Source organism: Falco cherrug, chromosome 6 (genome assembly GCF_023634085.1).
Source record: "Falco cherrug isolate bFalChe1 chromosome 6, bFalChe1.pri, whole genome shotgun sequence".
Classification (NCBI taxonomy): Eukaryota; Metazoa; Chordata; class Aves; order Falconiformes; family Falconidae; genus Falco; species Falco cherrug.
The window spans coordinates 67,119,497-67,143,148 of record NC_073702.1 but is presented as its reverse complement, the minus strand read 5'-3'; the positions used below and the strand labels follow the sequence as shown (position 1 = coordinate 67,143,148).

General features: G+C 41.8%; 1 protein-coding gene across 1 annotated transcript in view; it reads left to right on the top strand.

Annotated features, from left to right (window-relative positions):
* The first annotated feature begins 1,329 nt into the window (after positions 1-1,329).
* CRYBG1 (crystallin beta-gamma domain containing 1) overlaps positions 1,330-23,652 on the top strand; it is a 45,819-nt gene continuing 23,496 nt past the window's right edge. Inside the window, exons 1-13 of the mRNA XM_055713643.1 lie at positions 1,330-1,400; positions 2,610-4,096; positions 9,720-11,184; positions 11,270-11,446; positions 14,014-14,061; positions 14,175-14,293; positions 15,637-15,799; positions 16,773-16,912; positions 20,678-20,804; positions 21,112-21,147; positions 21,548-21,690; positions 21,944-22,070; positions 22,162-22,307. Of these exons, the coding sequence (XP_055569618.1) occupies positions 3,348-4,096; positions 9,720-11,184; positions 11,270-11,446; positions 14,014-14,061; positions 14,175-14,293; positions 15,637-15,799; positions 16,773-16,912; positions 20,678-20,804; positions 21,112-21,147; positions 21,548-21,690; positions 21,944-22,070; positions 22,162-22,307 (3,440 nt within the window). The 5' untranslated portion in view covers positions 1,330-1,400; positions 2,610-3,347. The remainder of the gene's footprint in view (positions 1,401-2,609; positions 4,097-9,719; positions 11,185-11,269; positions 11,447-14,013; positions 14,062-14,174; positions 14,294-15,636; positions 15,800-16,772; positions 16,913-20,677; positions 20,805-21,111; positions 21,148-21,547; positions 21,691-21,943; positions 22,071-22,161; positions 22,308-23,652) is intronic.

Below are 23,652 nucleotides of genomic sequence, written 5' to 3'. Positions count from 1 at the left end.
AGCCAAGGCCATTTCACAGCTTGCGTTTGGGGGAGTTTTAGAACAGAAGCCAAGTTTAGTCTGTTGTTGAAGGAAAAATAACTAACTTAACACTTTTTCACCGGAGGAGGAAGCGAGAGGATTAAAAAAACTCTTAATTTTCTTCAATAGCTAGAGGGCCAGACATGCTGCAAGGCCAGGCCTCCTGGCTAGCTGCAGGCGGGTTGACCTGGTGCCTCTCCCGCCCCCGCACACGGCCGTCAGAAGCGCCGAAGTGAGACCTGCGTAGTCCTTCCTGTTGAAGCTGTTCCACTTCATATAAGTAATTAAGCGTTAATTAGAAGAGGACTAGTTTAGCATCCATTAAGCATTAAATACTAATTGAGCGCCCGGGGAGAGCGCCGGCACCATTAGGCCGCGGAGTCATTCTCACGCCGCCCCGGCCGCGGGCAGGCGGGGGGCGCCACCTGGGGCCCCTGCAGCCGGGGGCCGGCCCGCGGGCGGCGCGGCAGGCACAGGCCGAGGCGGCAGGCGCAGGCAGCCGCGCCCGCCGGCCCCCGCGCTCCGCAGTGGAAAATGCGGGTTCATCGCCCCGCAGGGCTTTGAACCGAGGTCTGCCACAAGGGCCCCAGCCGCCAGGCGGTGCCGGCCCCAGCATGCCTACCCGGGCAGGTACTGCCGCGGGGCTGGGGGGAGCGACGCCTACTCCCGGCGCCTTGCTAGGGCTCGGCACCTCCGCGCGGCCGGGATCGGGGGTAGACCGGGCCGCCGCCGCCCCCCCCCCCCCACACCCCTCCTCGCGGGCGGCGGCGAGGCCGCACCCGTGGCAGCGGGTACGCCCGCAGCCCCTCGTAGCGGGCGGAGGCGTACGAGGCCCTGGCCCGCGCCGCCCCGTCCCCTCGCCGGGGCGGAGGGAGAGCGCTGGCCCTCCCCGGGTCCGGGCGCGGGTTCGCGCCGGGCAGCCCTCGCTGCAGCCAGCCGCCGCGGCGGCGTGAGCCGCCTGCGTTCAGCCCGCGGTACTTCTCCCTCGACGTCAAAGTCCGTCGGGTTCGCCCGGGGCGGCGCTTTGCCTTCGGTAACAAGGAACCCGCCGCGGCGCGGGCCGCTGGGGCACGTACGGGATGCGGCGCCCACTCGCGCTCCGCCGCCCCTTTGAAGGCCTCGCCCGTGGCCGAGGGCGCCCGCTTTACCGCACTTTCCGCTGCCCCTCGGCCTTCGCCCTCGCTGAGGGCCGGTACGAGGCCACCGCCCCTCCCTTCGCGGCCGAGGGAGGTGGCCCGGCCAGGTAGAGCGGCGGCTGGGGGCGGGAGGAGGCGCGGTGCGGGGGCGGGCCGAGGCGGAGCGCCCAGACAGCTGGCGCCGGGGTAGCGGCGTGCGGGGCAGCTCCGCGCAGGGGCCGCCGAGCCGCGCCGGGCCGGGCGGTGAGTGGCGGGGCGTGGGGCGAGGCTGCCGCGCCTGCACCTGCGGAGCCGGGCGAGGATGCGGCGCGGCTGGGGGCGGGTAAAGTCCGCCGCGGCTCCTTCCTCCTGCTCATCCCGTCCCGGGACGGGGGAGGACGGCGGCAGCCTCGGCGGGCTTCACCCTCCCGGTAACGCGGGGGCCGTGGCGGCGCGGGGCTGGGCGGCGGCGGGCGGCGGGGTGATACCGTAGCGCTCCCCGCGGGGAAGGAGGCGGCGGTAGGGCCGGGGCGGCCGCGGGGGGCGCGCGTGCTGCAGCGCCGCGGGGCGCGGGGAGAGCCGCTCGGGCGCCGGCGGGCGGTCGCGGCGTGTGCAGCGAATAAACTATGTTTAAAACGCGCCGAAGCAGCCCCCGTGCTGCCGCGGGGAACCCGCTCCCCTCGGCAGGTCAGGTCCGCCGAAGTAGGAAATACTCGCGGTGTTTTGAAATGGACATCTCAAAACAAGTATTCATCGTACCGGCATGTGAAAAGTGCTAATATATTAAAATGCAAATATGCATGTATACTCGGCAGTGCTGTTGCGTGTTTCCTGTTTACCATGTTAATTAGAAGTTGTAAGGGAAAACTTCGGTAAGAGTAATCCACGGCAGCGTTTGACCCAGTAATGCTCATTGAGTGATGCAGTGGCTCTGTATAGTTCTGGGTTTTCTAGCCCAAAACAAGCCCAAGTATTTATTGAACCTCATTAATGAGAAATGTATGACTTGTAATACAACTTACACCTTTGAAGCTATTTTCTCCCGGTGCAACTCAGCCAGTGTGGAGAGGAAAGTTAAACTCCCCACTCTTGCATTTTGTGAGGGAAGTTTTGACCAACAGTTTGTTCCCAGTCTCGCAGATGCCGGGATGCTTTCTTGTATTATTTTGGGTGACGTTAACTAACTGCAGAAGTTTGAGACTGGGGACATACGGTGTTGGTATATTGTTAGGCAACATGAGCATACTTGTAAACAAACAGGCAAAAACATACAGAAGGATCTTGGGATTTATACTGTTCTTTGAGGATTTTGTTTTTCTTGTTCTTTTTTGAGAGCTTGTGTTGTTCAATACACTGTTTTGTTTCCCTTCGCTGTGTCCTTTTAATTTATAGGTGGTGCTAATACAAACAAATGTATTATAGAAACAATTTCGACATTAACCAAATGTATGTTTGTTTGTTTGTTTTTTGTAGTCCACTTCACAATTTCCAGATTCTTCCAGAGAAGACAATAAAAAGAAACCAGTTTTGGAAAGACTTGGAAATCTGTTTGGTACAGGGAAAAGGAAAAATGTCAAAAGTTCACTAGAACACGCTTCACATCGGAAAGGGGAGAGGTCAGGTTCCCCCCCCAGAGCGCAGCCGATATATTGTAGGCACGTAAAGGAAGGACACGAAGCTCCTCAAGTACAAAACCAAGTGAGAAACATCAGTGCTGTTTGTGAGACACAGGAATATAATTTCAGTGGGGAAGTAGGACCGCTGTATCGTGATACCATTTCAGAATGGAATAGCAGAGGAGTCTCTTCTGACAGTGAGTGGTCAGCAGACTGGAGCAGCAGTAGTGAAACCATTAAAAACTCTTTCTTTGAGAGTAGCCTGAATGTGGAAACCCTGGAACTGGAGAAAGAATCCATCACAGATATAAATAATTCCACAACTCCAGATTTCATAAAAAGCTTGAGAAAGTTGCCTAGTGAAGACTTAGAAAAAACTATCTTAAGCCACAAGCAGCTTGTGAACACGTGGGTGTCTGAGGAGCCTGGGCATGCAAAACCAAAGGATTTGCCATACGAGTTGGAATCTGCAGTGAATGAACGCACTCATTCTGCTAGAGTGTTAACAGTTGATATCTATCTAAGAAAAACAGATGAACTCCTTAATGAACCTGTGACTGTTACATCCGAAGAAAACTGTAGTGACTCAGACACGATGGATAAAAAATCTGCTAATAAAAGATCTGGGAAAAGGAGAAAATCTCAGTCATCTAGTGACATTCCAAATGGAGAAAGAAACCAGGCTGAGACTGCTTCAAGAGAAGAATCTGTTTTTGAGGATGATGTCCCTTCTGAGGTGTTTTCAGACAAGATAATAAACTCAGAAAGAAAAGTGAAGACTCCTCAGCAGACTCCTGAAAGGAATTCCTCTTCCCCAAGTAATAATCAGGACCTAAGAGTTGGATCTGCTCACAAAGGGGCATCTAAAACTGAAGCTGACAAAGGCAAGCAGCAGATCTCAAATGCAACCCCTGCAAGGAGAAGATCATACAAAAAGAATCAGTCGGATTCTGTCCCCATTTCCCCTACTGGTTTGAAGGGTCAGGGAAAAGATTACTCTTCAAAAAGGCAACCTTTAGCATCACCAGAGAGTAACCCAGTGACAAAAAGAACTTCTGTGGAAAAGGGAGCTATACCTGTGGCTTTTGGGGAAGACGGCTTGGAGTCTCCCAAATCTTTGGCTGCTAAGACAGAAGACGCTGCCTTGGTGTTTACTGAAGGCAGAAATGAGACCAAAGCAGTAAAGCACGGCAATGGTTCAGATGGAAGAGCTTTCTTGCGTACTGATGGGATTAAAAATGGAGACCTGTGTACGTCAGCTGAGAAACAGACAAATTCTGATTTAGACAGCTTGAAGCTGAAGAGTTCGGATGCTTCCAGAACAGTCACAACAAAGATTAGCCTGTGAGTAACAAACTAGCTTACCTTATCCCTGTGGCTGCGATTTTGCCTGTATCTCTGTTTAGGATTCTATAGGAACACTAGCTATCTCTCTCTTCTCTATCTAGATTATTTTCAATTAAGAACTGCCTTTTTAAAAAAAAATCATAATTACAGTTAATACAACAAACACTGTAGTTAACATGTGTTAGAAAATTAATTATTTTTTCCTTTTTTTTTTTTTGTGGATAGAGAATTTCTTTGTGTCAGTTCCATTATATGGAATAATTTAACATAAATAGAAGCTGCTCTGTCATCATTGTCAGGGCCCCAGTTATTGCTCAGATTAGCTTGGCTGTTACTGACCTTAGTGTAGTTTTGCTGTCTGTAACCAGCTGAGGATGTGGTTGAAGGTTTTGTATGTGAAAATCTCAGAATAAGGAAAATGATCAAGTTGTTCTTTGAAACAACGTAAGTTCTGCTGGTTACTTTGTGAAGACATGTAGGACACAAGGTAGAACTTGATCCATCAAATGATATGATAGATCAGACTCCAGAAATGTCAGTATGTATAGTTGGTATTGTAAGTATGTTTAGGATGAATCGCTTATCAATTTTTATGTGTGTGAATAACATCAGGAATTTGCAGAATTGTGCATATATTAGTTTGCAGGATTTGGTTTTAAACTCAAAGAAATTGTCATCTGTCAAACAGAGGAGATCAGTGGTTTCCTTAGGATTATAAAGTGGATATATTTATAAATTCCACTGTAATGACTAGTATGAGTCCAGCAATTGATTTCCTGGATTCTATTATGTTCTTTTCTACAGTAAATCACTTTATGACATTTGTTACTTCCGTTGTTTGATTGTCACAGCTATGTACTATGCACTATTGCTTTCCTCATTCTGGTACGTTCATTTATACGTGAGAAGAGTACATTGAATCCTGTAGGTCCACCTGAGGTACACCACATGTTCATAATTGCTGTGCAGTCGTGTTACAGGGATGTGAAGGTTCAACATTACGGCTTAAGAAACATCTGTGTTTTCAGTTATGCTTCCCACATTGGAGAAGCACAGGAGCATTTGGAACAATTTCCTTTGCGTGATTTGTAATACTCTACATAGAGTTTGTTCGTTTGTAACTGAATTAAAACCGCATAATACTGAAAGTTAAATTGTGGTATTTTTGTACGTGGTGATGCTTTGCTGTCTGGCAGTATAGATTACAAATCTTAAATTGTGAAGTTTTGTATGTTCACAACTTCAAAGGAAAGGTAGCTTTCATATTTTTCTCTTTGTGTTACTGTCATTAGCGATGATCAAGTTATAAATGCCTGCGTAGCTGAATTTCATTTTTCTGGGTATCCCCTTGGCTTGCTGTACGGTGAATTATCTTCTGCTGTGCTCATAGACAAGTATCTTTTCTGACAGATTTTATTTTAATGAATAAACAGCTTGTTCTATTTTACCTCATTTTATGGGGTGTGTGGTGCACTGTGTCTTGGCGTTGCTGCTGCAATAGGAACTTTAGCCCTGGGTGGGGACTTCTGTGTTGCATGCAAAGTTCCTGATGCATCTGGTAGCTGTCACTGCACAGCACTACAGTTTCTTGAGCCAGACAAACTGATATGGTCAGATTACCTGGTAAAATTTGTAGTCATTCATCAGAACACATGAACGGTAAACCTGGATGTGGATTAAGCTGCTGTAAAATGGGAAAGTGAAAGATGGTGCTATTACTAGAAGATGGTATTGTTTTTTGTTTTCTTGTTACTGCTTTGAACTAGAGAACAGATAACTTTTCCATTTTCAAAACTTGAAAAATTATTGTTAGATAATCCACATTAATCCCTTTCAGACTGAAAAACAGTCATTTACTCACAGACTCGTTTGCCTCCTATAAGATGGATTTTGTATAATCAAAGTAGTTACAACTTAAAAATGCATACTGTCTCTTACTAATGACATTGTGCCAATTCTGGGAATCAAGTTTCTTTAGAAACAGTTTTAAAAGAAGTTGGTTTTGCTGGTTCTCTGCAAGTAATGATAGTGTTTTCTGTCTTTTCTTCTTTTATGTCTGTGTACTGGAACTTGGAAGTCACAGGATACTTCTTGCTCTTGAAAGGGAAAACCTATCAGGTTTGAGACTAAACTGAGGTTGATGGTACATCTTAATCAGTAAATGAAACCTCAGGCAGTAGTTACTTTGATGTGCTTAGAGCAAAACTTGGCTTCAGTTGTCAGATTTGATGTTCAGACATGGTTTTGTAGTTGCCTTTGCATTTATGCCCACTTGTTGAATTATTCTGCTCTGTTAACATGCCATTTTTCTTTGCTCACCTCAATCTGATGTTTTGGCATCAACGTTTTTTGGCATCAGTTATGTGCTTGACATGCTTTGGACAGTATGCTTCAACTATGTGACTCACCTTCCATTTATGACTCGTTAGAAGAGGTTTAACTGCTTGCTCCCACAGGTTAGCTGCAAGGTGTAGCTGAAGAGAAGGACATCAGTATTTCTCTTGTGCCTGCTTGTTCCTGGCATTGCAGATCAGCAATGGGTAGCAGGAATCAGTCACACTGGGCTGTTTGTAAGAAAGCATTTGCACTGTTAAGTGAATCCATCTTTCAGTGCTTTCCCCCCATACTAGAGGGGAGACTTAAAGGATGCTCAAACAACATCTACTTTTAAACAAGCTTTGAAACTCGGTTCTTGCAATAAGACATATCTTTTGGCTGCATTTAAAATCAGTATTTCTTAGCATGGAAAAAGGTGTAATGAAAAGACTAGTTAGAGGAGGCCAGCTGTAGTGGATGGAGCTCCAGGGCTGAGCTTTCTATTGCTGTTTGGTGTCAGCTGTTCTTCCTGCTACTGCTGCTGTGCAGAAATACCACAGAATGTGAAATACAAAATGCTAAAGTGGTTGTTTCTGCATAAATTTGCAAAGCTTGAAACTAGGCTTGTGAGGTGTTAGGTGTTCATTTAAAACAGGTTTTGGGCATGGCTGATAACTATCAGCGTTAACCATTAAACTTGCTTGTGACAAGGCATACAGGGAGAGACAGATTTTATTAGGAAGATATGTTATGTGTTATGTTGAAATGCATGTAGTAGTGCAAGTGACAAAATGATGGTATGGAAATGAGTCTGTTGAGATAACTAGGCTGTTAGTGATACCTCTTGAAAATACAGGTGGAAGGAGAGGAATCAATATCCTTTGCTGATCTGAAAGGGACATGAAGGGTCCTGGTGAACAGCAAATTCAGCATGTGTCAGTAGTGCATCCTCGTAGCAGGTGAAGGCTAGACCTATGCTGGGCCATGTTGCCAGGAGCATAGCCAGCAGGTCAAAGCAGATACTGTTTGGTGCTCAAGAGTCTGCATCTGTGGCATTGTATCAAGTTGTACCTCTCCCTCCTATTCCAACTCTCTTCTGGTACAAGAGAGATGTTCACAAAGTGGAATGAATGCAGTGGGGAGCCATTAAGAAGGTGATGGCACTAGAGCATACCATGTACGAGGAGAAGCTGAAGCAGCTTGATTTCTTCAACTGAGAAGGATATGGGTAGACCTCAATCACCTCTCACTACCTACAGAGGTATTACAGAGAAGGTAGAGCCAGATTTGTCCCTGAGGTGTGCAGTGAAGGGACAATAGCCATGGTTGCAGGTTGCAACAGTGAACTTTCAATGGGGTATAAGGCAAAAATAATTCACAGTGATGCTGACTGACCTGCTGTAACACTTCCCTAGTAAGGCTGTGAAATCTTGACCCTTGGAGATACACAGAACTTGGTCAGACAAAGCTTTCAGCAGCTTGATCTAGCTTTGAAGCTATCCCTGTTTTGAGCAGGAAGTTGGACTAGCTGATCTTTAGACGTCCCTTGCAACCATCCAAAAAAGTCATAGAATAATTTAACTTCCAAAAGGTTAGGAAAAACCGTTGTACTGCAGATGAAAAGTGGTGTCTAAATATATTTATGTTTTGTGGTAGTTCCTTCCCTACCTTCCCCCTTTCAGGAATAATTTTTTCCTTTCTCTGGACTTAAATTTTCCAAGTGTGTTTGATTAGCATCTATCTGAAGTATGGGCAGTTGTTCTTAAGTTTACTATTTCCTTTTTTATTGATCGTGTGTTCTTCATAAGGGCCTTATGTGAACCAACATGAGCAGGCTGGTAGTTACCATGAGTGCTGTCGGGAATTCTTTTCCAAAAAGACATGGTGATGTTTAATAGTTGCTTACTGTGTAGATTCTTAAGCAGCTAATATTGGGTTCCTTCTGTTATTTCAGTAAGTTTGTTCTTCATGCTTTTCCCAAGAAAAGAAGCTTGTTCAATGGAGAGTCTTGCTTTAGTATGCTTGGGATGGGTCTGAGGAGAAGGAGGAGAAAGGAGTGATCTCAGTTTTTAGGTTGTTCATATTAACTCGTATCTCATGCTTTTTTTTCTTGAACTAAAGAGCTGCCTGAGTGCTCGGTGAACACAGTTTGTGTAGATAAAAAAGAAGAAAGCACTTAAATACCAGAACCATCCATTGATTGATAGAGCATTTGAGGCTTTGGAGATTGTTGCTGCAAGCTAGTTTTTTATCTCCTGCCATCATCAGTCTTCATGTAGTGCAGTTTCCATCTGTGCTGCCACTGCAGAGTGTCTCCAGATTGCTCTTTGGAGAACAGGTCTGCCTTTGAGGTGATGGTGGTGTCCTTGACGCTCCTTATCTGACTGATAAATCTTGAAGACAAATGCCCTGCATCTTCACCTCTGTTCATACTGTTCCTGCAGTAGCAAGTGACATGGACAAATGCTTTTTCCTGGATGGAGGTATTCAGAGGAAGGAGGCTTAAAACCCACGGCTGCATGTCATCAGCCTTCTGCCATAGTACATGAGTACTGTGTGCTATGTACTTGTACATGCTTTCTCTATCCACTCTGATGGAGAAGTTTCTGTAAGTGTTTCCTAATTCAATTCTTGTAAAATTAGCAGGTTTAGTTTACACAATTTTAATTGTTAGCTGACTTTCCCTGAAGGAAATGGGAGAGTCCTCACATGCAGTGTTTGCTTAGCCAAGTGATGGTGCAGTGACTGGGGGCAGTTTGCTTTTCCACCAGTACTAATGAGGCCAGAAGAGGTCTTTCACTAGATTTGAGGTTGCTTCTGCAGTGTAAGGGCTTCGAAGGATCTGGGCAGCTGTCTTCAAAACTTGTTGGAGAGGTACATTCAAATGTTAACCAACTCATTATCACCTTAATGAATTGGGATTTGTTTCCTAAACTCTGTAGGGAATTGCATGCGTGTAATTTATTCTGCCTATTCACTATTAAATTTTAATGTCTGTCAGTCATGCCTAGTTAAGCTCTCTGCCTCAACTGCACATGTTGTAGGCCTCTGTTTTTTGTTTTACTGAGCATTACAGAACTACATACATGTTTGAAATATATTCTCCTTATTTAGTGTCTAATTTTTTTTGGTTGTTCATATAGTTACTCCTTTTTTATTTAATTCCTTTTGAGATACAAAATTTTAAATTTAATATGACTGGAAAATTTCATTGTAATGCTACATTTTCTTGTTTTGAAAATTATTTACAAGTCTTTTTAAGATTAATTAAAGATGTAACTCTGTATCACTTTGCTTCCTGTAGTCCAGCCAAACTGAAGAATGTAGAGCTGAATTTTAAAGCACCTATGAATCAAGACAGTTTAGAAGGTGAGCAGGAAACTCTCGAAAAACCAGTTAATAAAACTAACAGCAACATTGCCAACAAAATTTCCTTGTTTGAAAATAAATGTGCTAACCAGAGCCAGAGGCCTACTGACATCCCTGCTTCAAAAAACAGTACCGTACCAAGCACATTTGTTGGCAGAGCAAAGCTGAAATTTGGAAAACAACCTAAGGAAAGCGATCAGCCTGATAAAACGTTAAATAGGCAAAGCAGTCGCCAGAAGTTACTTGAAAATGGCACACCAGAGAAAGAAAGCACTGCAGAATTAAAAGGCAAAAATGAAGAAGGCTCTGCCTCTTATGAGGATATTGGGAAGACAACAGAACTTAAAGTAAAAGCTGCAATATCCCTTTTTAACCAAAGCAGCAAAAATGATGCTGGTAGCGTCTCTGTGAAGCAACCTGATCCAGAATTAAACACAGCTAAAAAAGAAAGTCCACCTTTTAAACTGCCTTTGCACTTGCCCAGTAGAACTGAAAATACTCAAGATACTTCCTACAAAAGAAATAACACAAGCTCAGAATTCCACAGAAATGAAGAAAAGATGCTGCCAAACACAGATGTTTTATCACCTTGCAATGATGATAAATATCCTTTACCATCCCATCAGGTTTCTAGGTCAGAATTTAGCAAGATGGAAAATAGAGATAAAAAGGCAAAGCCGGGAGATTTGAGCTTTGCAGCACCACAGTATGATGACAGCAGTCAAGATGGCATATTGGCATCAGAGCACATTATCAATACACAGAAGAGCCCCGGCAAAACCTGTAATGGATCTTCTGAGGATGATAGCATTTTTGATTCCCCATCTGACATGAAGAAGTTTGCTGAAACAATAAAAAACCTGGACAGCTCAGTTTGTTTACCCCAGAAAAAGAAGAGGTCAAAGCTTCCCAAGTCCCCAGCACCCCACTTTGCAATGCCTCCCATTCATGAAGACAACTTAGAGAAAGTATTTGATCCTAGTGTGTTTACTTTTGGTTTGGGACTGAGGAGGGACAAAACACAGGATCTGTTACCAGCCCAGCAAATTAAGATGCAAAGCCTGGAAACAATAGCCAGAGTCAGGCCCAAGCGTGCCTCAACAGAGCAAAGTATCATATTCAAAGCCCTGCAGTCATGTAATAGAGAGGAACCTGCCTTTACTCAAGAAATAAATGGAAAGGAGAACATTGATGGTACAGATGGTGAAATTAAGAGATCCCGGCTTGAAAAAAGCTCCCTCTTCTCAAGCTTGCTGTCTTCTACATCTAAAGAAAAGGTTTTTAATCCCTCTGTCACTTCAGTAAATAACACTGCAACAGCTTTTACAACTGATTCCTCGGGGATGCCTCCTTTACAACAGGATGTTTCTGGGCCGTTCAGCATGCCTCAAAAATCTGAGGTAATTAAACATCATTCATGAAATGCAACCATGTAAAATGTTGTTGATCTGCTGAATGACTGTTAATTTTGATTTTGCAATTCAGTCTCTTTCAGATGTCAAGTTTCCAAGTTTTGTGGAGAAGTATATGCAAGCAGATAGTGCAAAAAAAGAACTAAGTTTACAAATGCCCAGTTATGGGAACCCTGAGAAAAGTTTTTCCAGCTGGCTGGGGACAAGCAGATATGAATCAAATGTCCCCGCTGGTTTATTAGATGTGGATGTAAGTACTGTGTTGATTAAAATCTGCCTGGAAAGTTACCCAGCTTTTTTTATTTTCTATAGATGATGTGCATACATTGTGTTGTTTTGTTTCCCTTCTTAGGGACATGCATAGATTGTAAATACATGGAGGTGAATGTAGGTGTGGTATCAGTTTCACCTGATGTCGGCTACACGTGAAAATGAGATGGCATCTATTAACATGATTATGTTTCTTCATGCTGCCCTTGTTTTGAGATTATTCACAAATATGGAAGTGTATGTTTGAATAAGTCTTCATACTTGATTTTGTATTATTTTGAAACGGATCTCATGTAAACATGTAAATTTTATTTTTTATTGTAAATTAGTAGAGTGTTTTCTGTGAACTTCAGAAAGCTCATGCCTGCTTCTTCTATTGACACTAACCTCTCTCCTCTTCCAGCAAGACACTCAGCCATTACACTGTTAAATGAGTAACAGGACAAGCTTTTCTTTTTTAGCCCTCTTTTTGTTCCCAGTATTCCTGTGCATTTGATAGAACATACATATTCTTAAATAATATGTTAAGAACTGCAGAATAGTAATTTTTGAAAGTGCCGCTACAGTAGAGGGTGGCGATTCCTTTGGCTGATTAGGAGCATCTATTCATCATGAGTGAAGGCAGACTTACGTTTTCCCTTTGAGGCAACTTTACCCTAATGTGGGAGAACTTTGTGATTTCTGTTTTCAAAATGATGAACCGATGTCCTATGGTATTTGCTATTTCTGTTGATGTGGGCCTTTGCTGTTACCTGAGAGGAAAATTATAATCCTGAGATCTAAGAACCGTGGGAAGAAATAGGTTCTCCAGAGTTTAATAACTACATTAATGTGAACTGTGGAATTGAAGCAGCATATAAAAAAGTTTGTGAAATACTCTTCCAAAGCTAATGGTTATCTGCTGTTACAGTTCTACTAGAAGGGAGTGGAGGAGTAGTAGAAATAATCTTCTTTCTTCTTCACATTGCAGAAGGAAATCATCCATGGTATCTTGTAATTTTGAGGATGTAGATTTGTCTTTCATGAGAAATGTTTTAGTGTGGGGATAAAAGTTAGGGGGGTTGTTTGCAGTGGTGTAGACTTATACGGCCAGTTAGAAAGGCTTTCTTACTCCGGATGGTCCTGCTTGGGTTTTGAAATCTTGAGTTTAAAGCTAAATGAATAGTACTAATTTATTTTTTTTATTTTTTTTTTTGCTACTTAAACTGTTGCTCCTGAGTGGGTTTCAATTTTTCAGTAGAGTATGGAGGCCTGATATGGCAAGGGTGTATGTATACATATAAGCTCACTGTTGAGAGAAGCCTGTTAGGTTCCAAAGGGTTGCAGGATTTCTGTAGCACTGTTGCTGACTCGGAATTGTCTTGCTCAAGTTAGACAGGAACTGGAAATGTTTGTATGATGTATACCTACTGTGCATCTTCCACTGACTAAGAAAATGATGATGCGATGGCTAATGGGTAGCGTGAAGGAAAAAAGTAAGGGCAGCCCAAAACAATGACTTTGTAATTCCTTAAAACACAGAGCAAGTTCTAACTGGAATTGAAGCACAGGCTAAAAAACCAGTCATGCTTCAACACATCTTGATGATGCTACAGAAATCTGATGGTGGTTAGGAACTCTGTTTTGAGACCACTACCTGCCCTCTGTGCTGACTAATACGTTCTAATTAGTTCCATGCACATGTTGCTGGTTATCTTAGGCTGCAGCCTATTTAGAGGCAGGACCTGTCTGGGGGTTTTTGTTGTTCATTTGAATAGTTCCTAGAAGAGCAGGACCTTGTCCCAGAATGAGTACTCCTGTCCTTGCTAGGAAACCAAACACATAATTGCAGTGCTTGCTTTATTTGTTTTAAGATGAAGTGATACAACCACAACTTTTCCATGTATTCTATATCATAAATTTTATCACTGACTTCAGCATTGTTTTAGATTTTGTGTACCTCAATGTGTTTTATTTGTTCTCCACATTTGTAGTCTATCACTTAATGCAGAGTGTCTTGTGTTTTTTGAAGAAACCTATCTTGTAACGAGGTGTTCAGCACAAAATTGATTATGCTAGTTAGTTCATACATGGATATGCCATCATCCCTCCTCAGTCTTTTCATATATTCCTTCAAAATTACTGCATGCTTTGTGGTTACTAGACATTTAAACCTTCATTAATATCTTTATCATTGTAGAGCATGTACTTCATTAATGCCAGGTTTTAAAGTAGTCACTTGGTTTGAAACTCCTGGAATATGTAGGAAGCTGATCAGAAGGATTTTAAAGCATTTCAAATCTGAGGCTAATTGGCTTCAGTGAAATGATAATTCAGGATTAAAAAAAAAAAAGTGTGTAAATTTGTACATTTGTGGCAAGATACTCTTCTTCAGGAGGAAGAAGGAATCGAAACAGTAAATAGGTGTAGTTGAAGTGTTACCAGCTTTTTACTGTTCAGACTAATATTTGTTTTGTTTTACTAGCTCAGTTTTTGTAGCTGAGCATCTTCATTGAATACATTTTTGATTTGTGGGTTTTTTTGTTACTTTCCTCTCCCCGTTATTAGGCACTTTCAAGAAATGGACAAAGTAAAATCAATCCCAGACCTGGCAAGGTAAGATCAATTTTATTATCTTTACTGTTCCTCTCTATGTTTAAAGCATACCAAGATAGAATTATATGTTATTGGTGTTTGTGGTTTTTTCTTGTTTTGTTTTTTTAACACAGCTGGTGATATACTGTGAATCAGACTATCAAAAAAATGGTATCGAAGTTTTCCATGATGTTCTGGATTGCAGTTCTTGGGTTCTGTCACCAACAATTTTAGTTAAAGTCATCAGAGGGTGGTAAGAGATTGATTTTTACTCTTCGTTATTGGTCTATCCAAAAATCTTTTGAAACCCAGCATGCAGTTGACAGTAAGTCTGTCTTGCAAACTGGCAATGTAAAGTAGACATTGAGCAAGAACGTGGCATTTTTCCTCCACAATAGGAAGTTCTGGGCTGGGAAACTTACTTTACTGACAAATTGAGTGAGTGTTAAGATCTAGAAGGCTGCAACATTTCACCAGGCATAGGCATGGGATGAAATGACAGATTCTGTCCAGCTACACTGCCCTTTGACTCCTCTCCCCTTTATGGGTTCTTGCAAAGTATTTGGATTGGGCTAAAGGATTTTAAAGCCATGTCTGACATGGATTTGGATGCAGAAGATTAATTCTGTGTCCAAAGGTATAAGGTGGTGGTGTAGAGATGGTTGACTCTTTCTCTGATAAGTCCAGAGGGAATTTTTCTCTAAAAGCTATATTGCCTAAGAGTAAGTCAAAACAAGTTCATCTCCTACTTTCTTCATAGTATTATGAGAACAGCCATTATTAGTTTGGATAGCGTGGCAAGTTAAGTTGTGGCCGGGCTGTGATACAGTCAAACAGGTTCTCAAAAGTAGTGATCTGATAGTAAGCTGCAGGAAAAAAGGGCTAGCTGCAGTAGGAGGTACTGGGAAGCACACTGATTGCTGTTTAGCTTCAGAAAACTGGAATGAAAATCTTTTGATCTGTGTGAACCAGGTCTTCTTTTTTTAACGTGGACTAGGGGACTGGGTGTTTTTTTTCCCCTTTTCAGCTGAGAGCTTGGAGCAGAGGGTGGGTTGTATTTGCACATGGATATAGTTTTCATCTAGTGATATATTCAAACCTGCTGTTAAAGTTGTGCTTGTCTTCTGAGCAGTCTTATCATCCTTTGGCACATCTGTACAAGCCCCTGTGAAACTTTAGACTGCTGTTCACAGGATCCAAGTAGCATGTCTGTTTATACATGACACAACAGTCTGCAGTGTCAACATTTTCTGGCCTACAAATTGGTTCTGATTGGTATCTCATGCAAAAGTCTGGTATTCACAGACAGTAGTCTTGCTGCCCCAAATCATCAATTTAAAAAGGTGGAGGAGTTTTGGATGAAATTACAAAGTCAGTGGTAGGCATATTTGTTTTTACCATTGTTTTTAAAAGTATCACAGAGACCAGAAATGGCTTGTATCAGCAGTACTGGGCAAATAAGCTGTACTGGGGTGGCAGGAAGGGTCTGGAAATAATATTTCTTATGAAAGGATTTGTTAAATGGGAGCATGATTTTTGCAATTCACACTTGATAAAGCACCATTAAAAATGAGATATTTTTTTTTTTATTTTAAGCTGGATACTCTATGAGAAACCAAATTTTGAAGGTCCCTCTATTCCCCTGGAAGAAGGAGAGCTGGAACTCCCAGATATTTGGGGTGCAGGTACTTCTGAAGAGCAAATGGAATGCAAATCTCTAAAGCCTGCAGTGATTGGTTCAATAAGACATGTTGTTAAGGCAAGTAATAGAAGTGAAGTAAATTTGTATAGATCTTTAATGCTTGGTGGTGTTCTATACTGATAAAAAGTGTGATTGGTGTATTACGACACAAGTGTAACATGAGTTGTAAATGCATGAAACAGTCTTCTGTGTTGAATTTTTTGTTTATACACAAAATAAATGTGGGGACTTTTGCACAGTGGGGATTATGGTAGCATGCGCTGGAAGGATAGGGCAAGAAGAAAACTTAGCATTTTGGAGGCTATTCTAATAATAAACACTATGTACAGCATATTCTTTTTAGCCTGGTCAGTCTCTCAGGAAAAACATCCCAGAAAACCATCAGTAATTCCATAGATTCAGATTTGCAGAAGATGTCTGTGACTTTTTCTTTTTTTTAATATAAACCAAATTTACACTTAAAAAACTTCAGTGTCAAACACCAAACCTCCTTTAATACTCAAAAAAATAGCCCTGTATGTGGAAACTTACCATGGAGTTTCACACGTGGTGGAACAGCCTTCCTACGTGCACTTTTAACCTACTATTAAGTAGTTACCTTTGCAGGTTGCCAAAACAAACATAACTATAAAGTAATTTGACTAGGAAAAGAAAAAGGAGGAATATATATTGCTTGTAACTACAATTCTTGCTTAAGTTGCAGTTCTCTTCAAGAATGGCTTGCTTGGTATTTTCTTCGGATTTAATTTGCTAGAGGAGATGTTAACTGATGAAGGAAGATGCATTCCTGCCTGGATGGCAGAAAGTAAACAATGTAAATGCTGATTAGAGATTGGCTGACTGTCTTGGTCCAGAGACAGGCAAACTGGCCTAGTTATACTTTTATTATAGGCATCTAATAGCAGTAGTAATTGACAAGAGGGAGAAGCAATTTAAAATAAACAGATGTTTCAAAACTGATTTAGTTATCCACATTAATTACAGAACTCACAGCACAGATTAAGTGATTATGGCAATCTTCATTTTTCAGGATTACAGGGTTTGCCGAATTGATTTGTATACAGAACCTGAAGGGTTAGGAATCGTGACTTCCTTTTTTGACGACACTGAAGAAACAGGAGTGTTCGGCGCCACTCAGAAGACTTGTTCTATCAAAGTACACTGGGGCATGTAAGTGCGTAGTTCTGCATGAACATGTACTGCTATGACAGGAATTTGTTTTAAACTATTTGTTACACCTATCAGACATGCAAGCAAGCTTATGTTAATTCTAGTCCTGTATTTTGGAAGTATTTGTTGACAGTAGCATTAGTACCTCACTGTAATGCTTCCACCCTTGGAGAGGCTGACCTCTTAAAATGACTTGTTAAAGCCAGTTTTCTCCTGCTTGCACATAGTAAAGACAGAGTAACCCTTGTATATTTGTAGCAAAGGAATGAGTTAGCCTCTCCTGCTCTTTCTCATTCAAGCAAACATCGTGAGAGTTTGGGGATGAACTGTTACAAGACCACATTTCCTGCTTGCTTTCCTCTAAACTTTACATCTTTGTACCAGGAGAAGAAAATTTGCAAGCCCTTGTGTTACAAAATAACAGTTGGTGTCACATCTGGACTCTGGAAAGCAGTCTTGTATTTCACAGTGCATTTTAATCAGTGTGTTTGTGGTGATGTTTAGGACATACCTGTTTATGTCACCTGAAAATACCTAGCCATCTGAGTTAGGAGTCTAATGTATGCCATGAACTAAACAAGCTTTTATGAGAAAAGAGACTTGTAAGTAAAATCCAGACATTGTACAATTGGTAGTTTTGATAACTTAATAAACAAACTTGTAAATTGGTACTGAAAATATGCCTCAAAGTGATACTAGGAAAAGTATGTACAAGATGGAGGCCGCTTTCAGAGAAAGCAAGAGTGGAATTGCTTTTCAGTGATGTTGGGTCCTGCAGAACACTTCACAGGGTGTGCAGACCTCGGTTGTTACCTGTTGGCCGTGTTGTGTTTCAGCACTGATGATGGCATTTGCCTTGCTGCAAATAGTCTATTTAACTATCAAAACCTGCCCAACTAAAGACAAGTGTTACATACCACTGCAAAGATGTATTCAAATATGCCAGTAGATAAATGAAGCATTTTAGTTGTTAGGTAAAGGGTATTTTATCTGATTAAATCTTTACACCTTGATTCAAGGAAAAAGTTAAGCACTCGGGTATATAAGGAAATTTTAAGATGTCCAGGCAGTTGGTTCTCTGACAGGAGGTTATTTCTGTTGAACTGCAAGCTTAATGCAAATTACATGTCTGCCAAGAGTAATGAAATCAGGTAAGTTACTTAGAGGTTGATTACTAATTGACTTCATCTACTTCTCCACTTCATTTCTGTCCCTCACTTAAAAGCATTCTGTGAATAGTGAAATTACAATTTTTTTGTAAGAAAGCAGAGCCAGCGCACATCTCTCGGGCTTCAGACTGCTCCTTATTTTTGCATCAGTGTGACAACATTTTTTGCACTAAATCTGTGTAAACTCTTAGTCTTCATTTCTCTGTGTTGCATTTGGATCTCTTGAGGAAAGGCAGACTCGTATTTGCACTAGGAAGCAAACTAGACAGTTGAAAAATAATCTCTCAGATGTCAGTTCATTAGTCCAGTGTAGAAAGAAGTCGTTTCTGCCAATTGCTTGCACGAGAAATTCAGTAAATTGTTGCTGCTTTTTTGCATGCTGGAGGGGTTTTTCTTTCCATTAGTTTACAGGCATGGCATAGTTCACTATTGGCAGTTGAGGAAAGCTCTGATTCTGAGTCACCTTGCCATGCAGGTGTGGTTGTATCTCGTTGAAGTTTCCCAGTGTTCATGCTTAATTGTTGTTTACTAAAAGCTGCCAATGAAAATGAGTCAACGCACCTTTATCTTCAGATTGTACTTTCTCATTCATCTTCCATATGTTTAAATTTTTGCAATGAAGTTAGAATCACAGAATTATTTAGGTTGGAAAAGGCCTTTAAGATCATCCAGTCCAACCGTTAACCCAGGACTGCCAAGTCCATCACTAAACCATGTCCCTAAGCACCGTATCTACACGCCACCTCCAGGGATGGTGACTCCACCACTTCCTTGGGGAGCCTGTTCCAATACCTGACAACCCTTCCCGTGATATTTTTTTTTTCCTAATATCCAATCTAAACCTTCTGTGGCACAACTTAAGGCCGTTTCCTCTTGTCTTGTCACTTGTTACTTGGGAGAAGAGACCAGCACCCAACCTCCTACAGCCTCCTTTCAGGTAGCTGTAGAGAGCAACAAGGTCCACCTGAGGTGCTTTTTCTCCGGGCTAAACAACCCCAGTTCCCTCAGCTGCTCCTCATAAGACTTGCTTTGTAGATGCTTCACCAGCCCCGTTGCCCTTCTCTGGACACGCTCCAGCACCTCCACGTCCCTCTTGCAGCGAGGGGCCCAAAACTGAACACAGGATTCGAGGTCCGGCCTCACCAGTGCCCAGTACAGGGGGACGGTCACTGCCCCAGTCCTGCTGGCCACGCTGTCTCAGATACAAGCCGGGATGCTGGTGGCCTCCTTGGCCACCTGGGCACACTGCTGGCTCACGTTCAGCTGGCTGCTGACCAGCACCCCCAGGCCCTTTCCCCCAGGCCCTTTCCAGCCACCCTTCCCCCAGCCTGTAGCGCTGCGTGGGGCTGGTGTGACCCAAGGGCAGGACCCGGCACTGAGCCTGGTTGAACCTCATGCAACTGGCGTGGGCCCATCGGTCCAGCCTGCCCAGCTCCCTCTGCAGAGCCTTCCTGCCCTCAGCAGATCAGCATCCCGCTCAACTTGGTGCTGTCTGCAAACCTACTGAGGGTGCATTTGGTCCCCTTGTCCAGATTGTCGATAAAGATACTAAACAGGACTGGCCCTGATCCTGAGCCCTGGGGAACATCACTTGTGACTGGCCGTAAGTTGAGGGCCTACTGAGTGGTGAGACACAACGTATCAAACATTGAGCTATAGACAGCAATAAAACGTAAGCTCCTTGTTTGTTTCCTGGAACCCTACGTCTGTGGTGAAGCTATACCAACTTGTGCCAGTTTGCATCAGCTTGGAATCGGCCTTTTAAGCATAACAGAGTGCTGGATTATTTTAAAGTCTTTCTGATATCGCCAGATTTATACGTTATGATCCTTACATGATTGAAGGGTTGGCTGCATAGTGTTCCAGTTTACTGTTTGTTTAATACTGCTCCATGCTGCACTTCTGAGAGATCAGTAAATTTAACTGGAAGAAATACATCGCCATCCTTATGCAAAGATCAGCACTATGTTTCTTTGTTCCCAGTGATTACCGGCTAAGATTTTCTTGAAAAAGCTTTGAAAAACTACCGTTGCTGTCCCCATCAGGAATTTTTAAAATTATGTCTTTCAAAGCAGATTTATTAGCAGATACAAACCATGAGGAAATAGATTTCTAAGGAGTTGTCAGGTTTTTCTATGTATAACACAAGTTTAGAACTTTGTGTTGAAAGTTTTTGCAACAAATTCAAGCCTAGGTTAGTAGAGATCTTTTAAGTTCTTGAAAATTGATTCTGCATATTTTATAACTACTCTAAAAATAATACAGAATAACCTTAAGTCTTGAAACTTGAGTCAAAACTTGAGTTGCCTTCAGATAAGAGAAAATCAAATTCTTAACTGTCTGTTCATTGTACTGATAATTTTTTTTTTTTAGCCTGTTCAAACAAAACACATCTGTTATTGGCAGTTCCTGCACAGGCACTGAATTTTGCCCATATGCCAGCTTGTAGCTGGCAATTGTAAAGAAGCAAAGTTTTATTAAGGGTACAGTGTTGTCTTTCCTAAAGTAGGCATATTGTCTTATTCTTTACTGTTCAGAAATGTTATGAGGTTTTTATCTTTTCCTTTCCTTATCCCCACCCTCCCCTGCCCTTTAGATGGCTAATTTATGAAGAACCTGGTTTCCAGGGAGTTCCTTTAATGTTGGAGCCTGGTGAATATCCAAATTTAGCATTCTGGGAGAAGAAGGAAGCCTACGTTAGGTCCATGAGGCCCTTGAAAATGGTAAAATACTGTTATTACTTGCAAGTTACATTACCCGTGTTTATGTGTAGAAATGTTGTGTTAAAGTGGCTAGATATTTCAAGACTCAAAAAAATGTAACTCTTTGAAAAATGGAATTTTTAGTCTGTAAAATACTTGTCTCTTTCAACATTTGATTGCATCCATTTCTGTTTTTAATCTGCCTTTTTGTTTTCACTTGTGTTCTTCAAGGAAGGTTTCATCTTAATTCTGTCTTTGTGAAGAGCTGATGATTCTTACAGTTGCCTATAAGTATAGACAACTTAATTTTATTATTTTTTTTTTACAGGGTGGTCGCAAAGTTGAATTCAGTGGAGAGCCAAAGGTAAAAGTCAATATTTATTTGATTGTCCAAAGTTATTTTATAACACATGAGGTACACATGGGTAGATAAATATATCTTGACTCTGTACCGGCTACTGATGGTTTAGCGGCTGATCCTGCTGTATATGACTATGAAACTGCAATTTCTGTCACATTTATGCATCCATCATTTACATATATGACAGTATTAATATCTATCTGGATAATGCAGGTGGGTAATGAACATTCAGGCCCTCATGTTGCATCTCTAAGGGAAAGACCTCTTTAAGAAGACAGAGACATCCCACTAATTATTTCCATAATATTGCCTTCTACTTTATGTGCCCATGCAAAAGAAACTGTCTGTTGTCAGAATTTATCATGCTCTCTGTAACTTTTCTTTTACTTCATTTCTGCTGCAGGTAATCATTTATGAGAAGCCTTTCTTTGAAGGGAGACATGTGGAAATAGAATCGGAGATCTTTATGCTTGATGACAAGGAGTCAGAAGAAAAAACAAGCCTTCCACTTACATCAGTGGGATCCATGAAAGTACTGGGAGGAATGTAAGTGTGGGAGAACATCAGCAATATTTCCCCTTCTGCTGAAGTAGTAACTCCATAGGCTGGAAATTGCAGTGGACAAATTCAGTACCCATTTATTTTCTCTGTTTTCCTGGGTTTTGGGTTTAGATAGAAGCCTGGGTTAAATTTGCAAATACAGAAAAAGAACAAATTTCACACATATGTATCTCCTCCATAACAACACAGAGTGGCTGTTGTCCGTTTTCACATGCAGACTGTTGTTGTTGTTGTTTAGTTGGGTCGCTTATGAGAAGCCTGGGTTTGAAGGCCATCAGTACTTGCTGGAAGAAGGAGCATATCGGGATTGGACAGACTGGGGAGGCTATGATGAAGAGTTGCAGTCACTGCGACCAATTGTTGGTGTAAGTTCCAAGAACAGGTAGTAGTCATCTCCTGAGTGCATTAAGATGTCATGTTGCATTTTCCTTATGATGTTTCTCTTTCTTTTAACAGGATTTCACAAGCTCCCATATGATAATGTACAGTGAAAAAGACTTTGGATCAAAGGGTTCCAATATTAATGTGTTAGGAATTATTTCCAATCTGAAAGACACGGGGTATGGGCTGAGGACACAGTCTATAAATGTGCTAAGTGGCGTGTAAGTGATACTTACAATTACCTGTTAATTTTAAATGTGCTGTTATTTTCAGAATTTGATGGTATTTTTCAGCATTCTGACTTCTAATGCCTGTGTGGAGTCTTCAGATAAAATGTTCTGCCCTTGACTGCAGAATATTAAAAGTAAAATGTTTGTGAACATGTGTAGTAAATTGGTTTTCTTTTCACAATAAGATCAGATGGTGCCAGAAAATATAGACTTAATGTTACACAAAGTAGGAAAGTATGAGAGGGTGTTTCATTGCAGAGGTAGAAATAGCTTGTTCTCATGGCTGTATTTTTACGGGTTTTTTTAAAGCATTTTAACAACAAAACTGTTATGGAACTAATTCTCAGGTTTGACACTAATTTCCAGGCTTCTTGTGTTTGGCCAGAGGTAAATTCCTTGCTTTCTCTTGGTTGTGTGTAAAATGGAGATAACTCTTCCTATGCTCACTAATACGTTCTGGTATTAAGGATACTAACTGTTCTAAAAAGTAACACTATAGTGAATCCTGTAGGTTAATAGTGTTTTAGTATCATGGTGGGGCTTTTTTTTAGTTTTTTTTGAACGCAGTCATTCCCAAAACTTTGTGTTAGCATGGCCATTAACAACTCTCACTCTTCTGTACCACCTATGTTGTCACACACAGTCAATAAGCTGATAGACTGCTGTTTGATCTGTTCAGTACATCAGTTACACAGCCTTGCAGACTGCACCAAAGCATTTTGGAAACAGAAACAAGTATTAGCAATCATGTCTCCAAATAGACAAAATTATGAGAGGTACTGTCTCTCTCCCTCTCTGGTATGCAGGTGACTTGCTGAAAGCTCTCCTTTACCCAAAAACACCCCTAAATCTTTCTCTGTGTTTTCTGTGCTACATCCTTGCTAGTTTTGTCTGGATAAAGATTGCAGAAGCAAGCTCAGTGCATTCCAGAGGAACGCTTTTAGTTTGTATATGAATATGGTGTGACAGCAGGTTTTTTTCCACCTTGTGACCTCTGAAGCCACCGTGCTCTTTTGTCTTCTGTAATACGCAAGGGAGATTCATGGGAAAGAGTCACCTCTGAAGGTTGGAAAATAAATTGTGGGTTACCTATCATGCCCTTTGTGTAGTTGGTCTAGTAAATGTGTCTCGCAGCTGAGATAGGAATGGTACTTGAGTTTGCATATTCCAGTGATTAAGCGTGACTCTAATACTCTGGTGGTAAAGGTGGCTAGAAGTCATTACAAACAAAACTCTTTTCCCACAGACTGCTACTGCCCTGTAATCTCACCTTGTAGTCTCTTAAAGATGTAATTTGTAGTGATAAGCTTTTATAAAAATGTAGGTGCATTGTTCA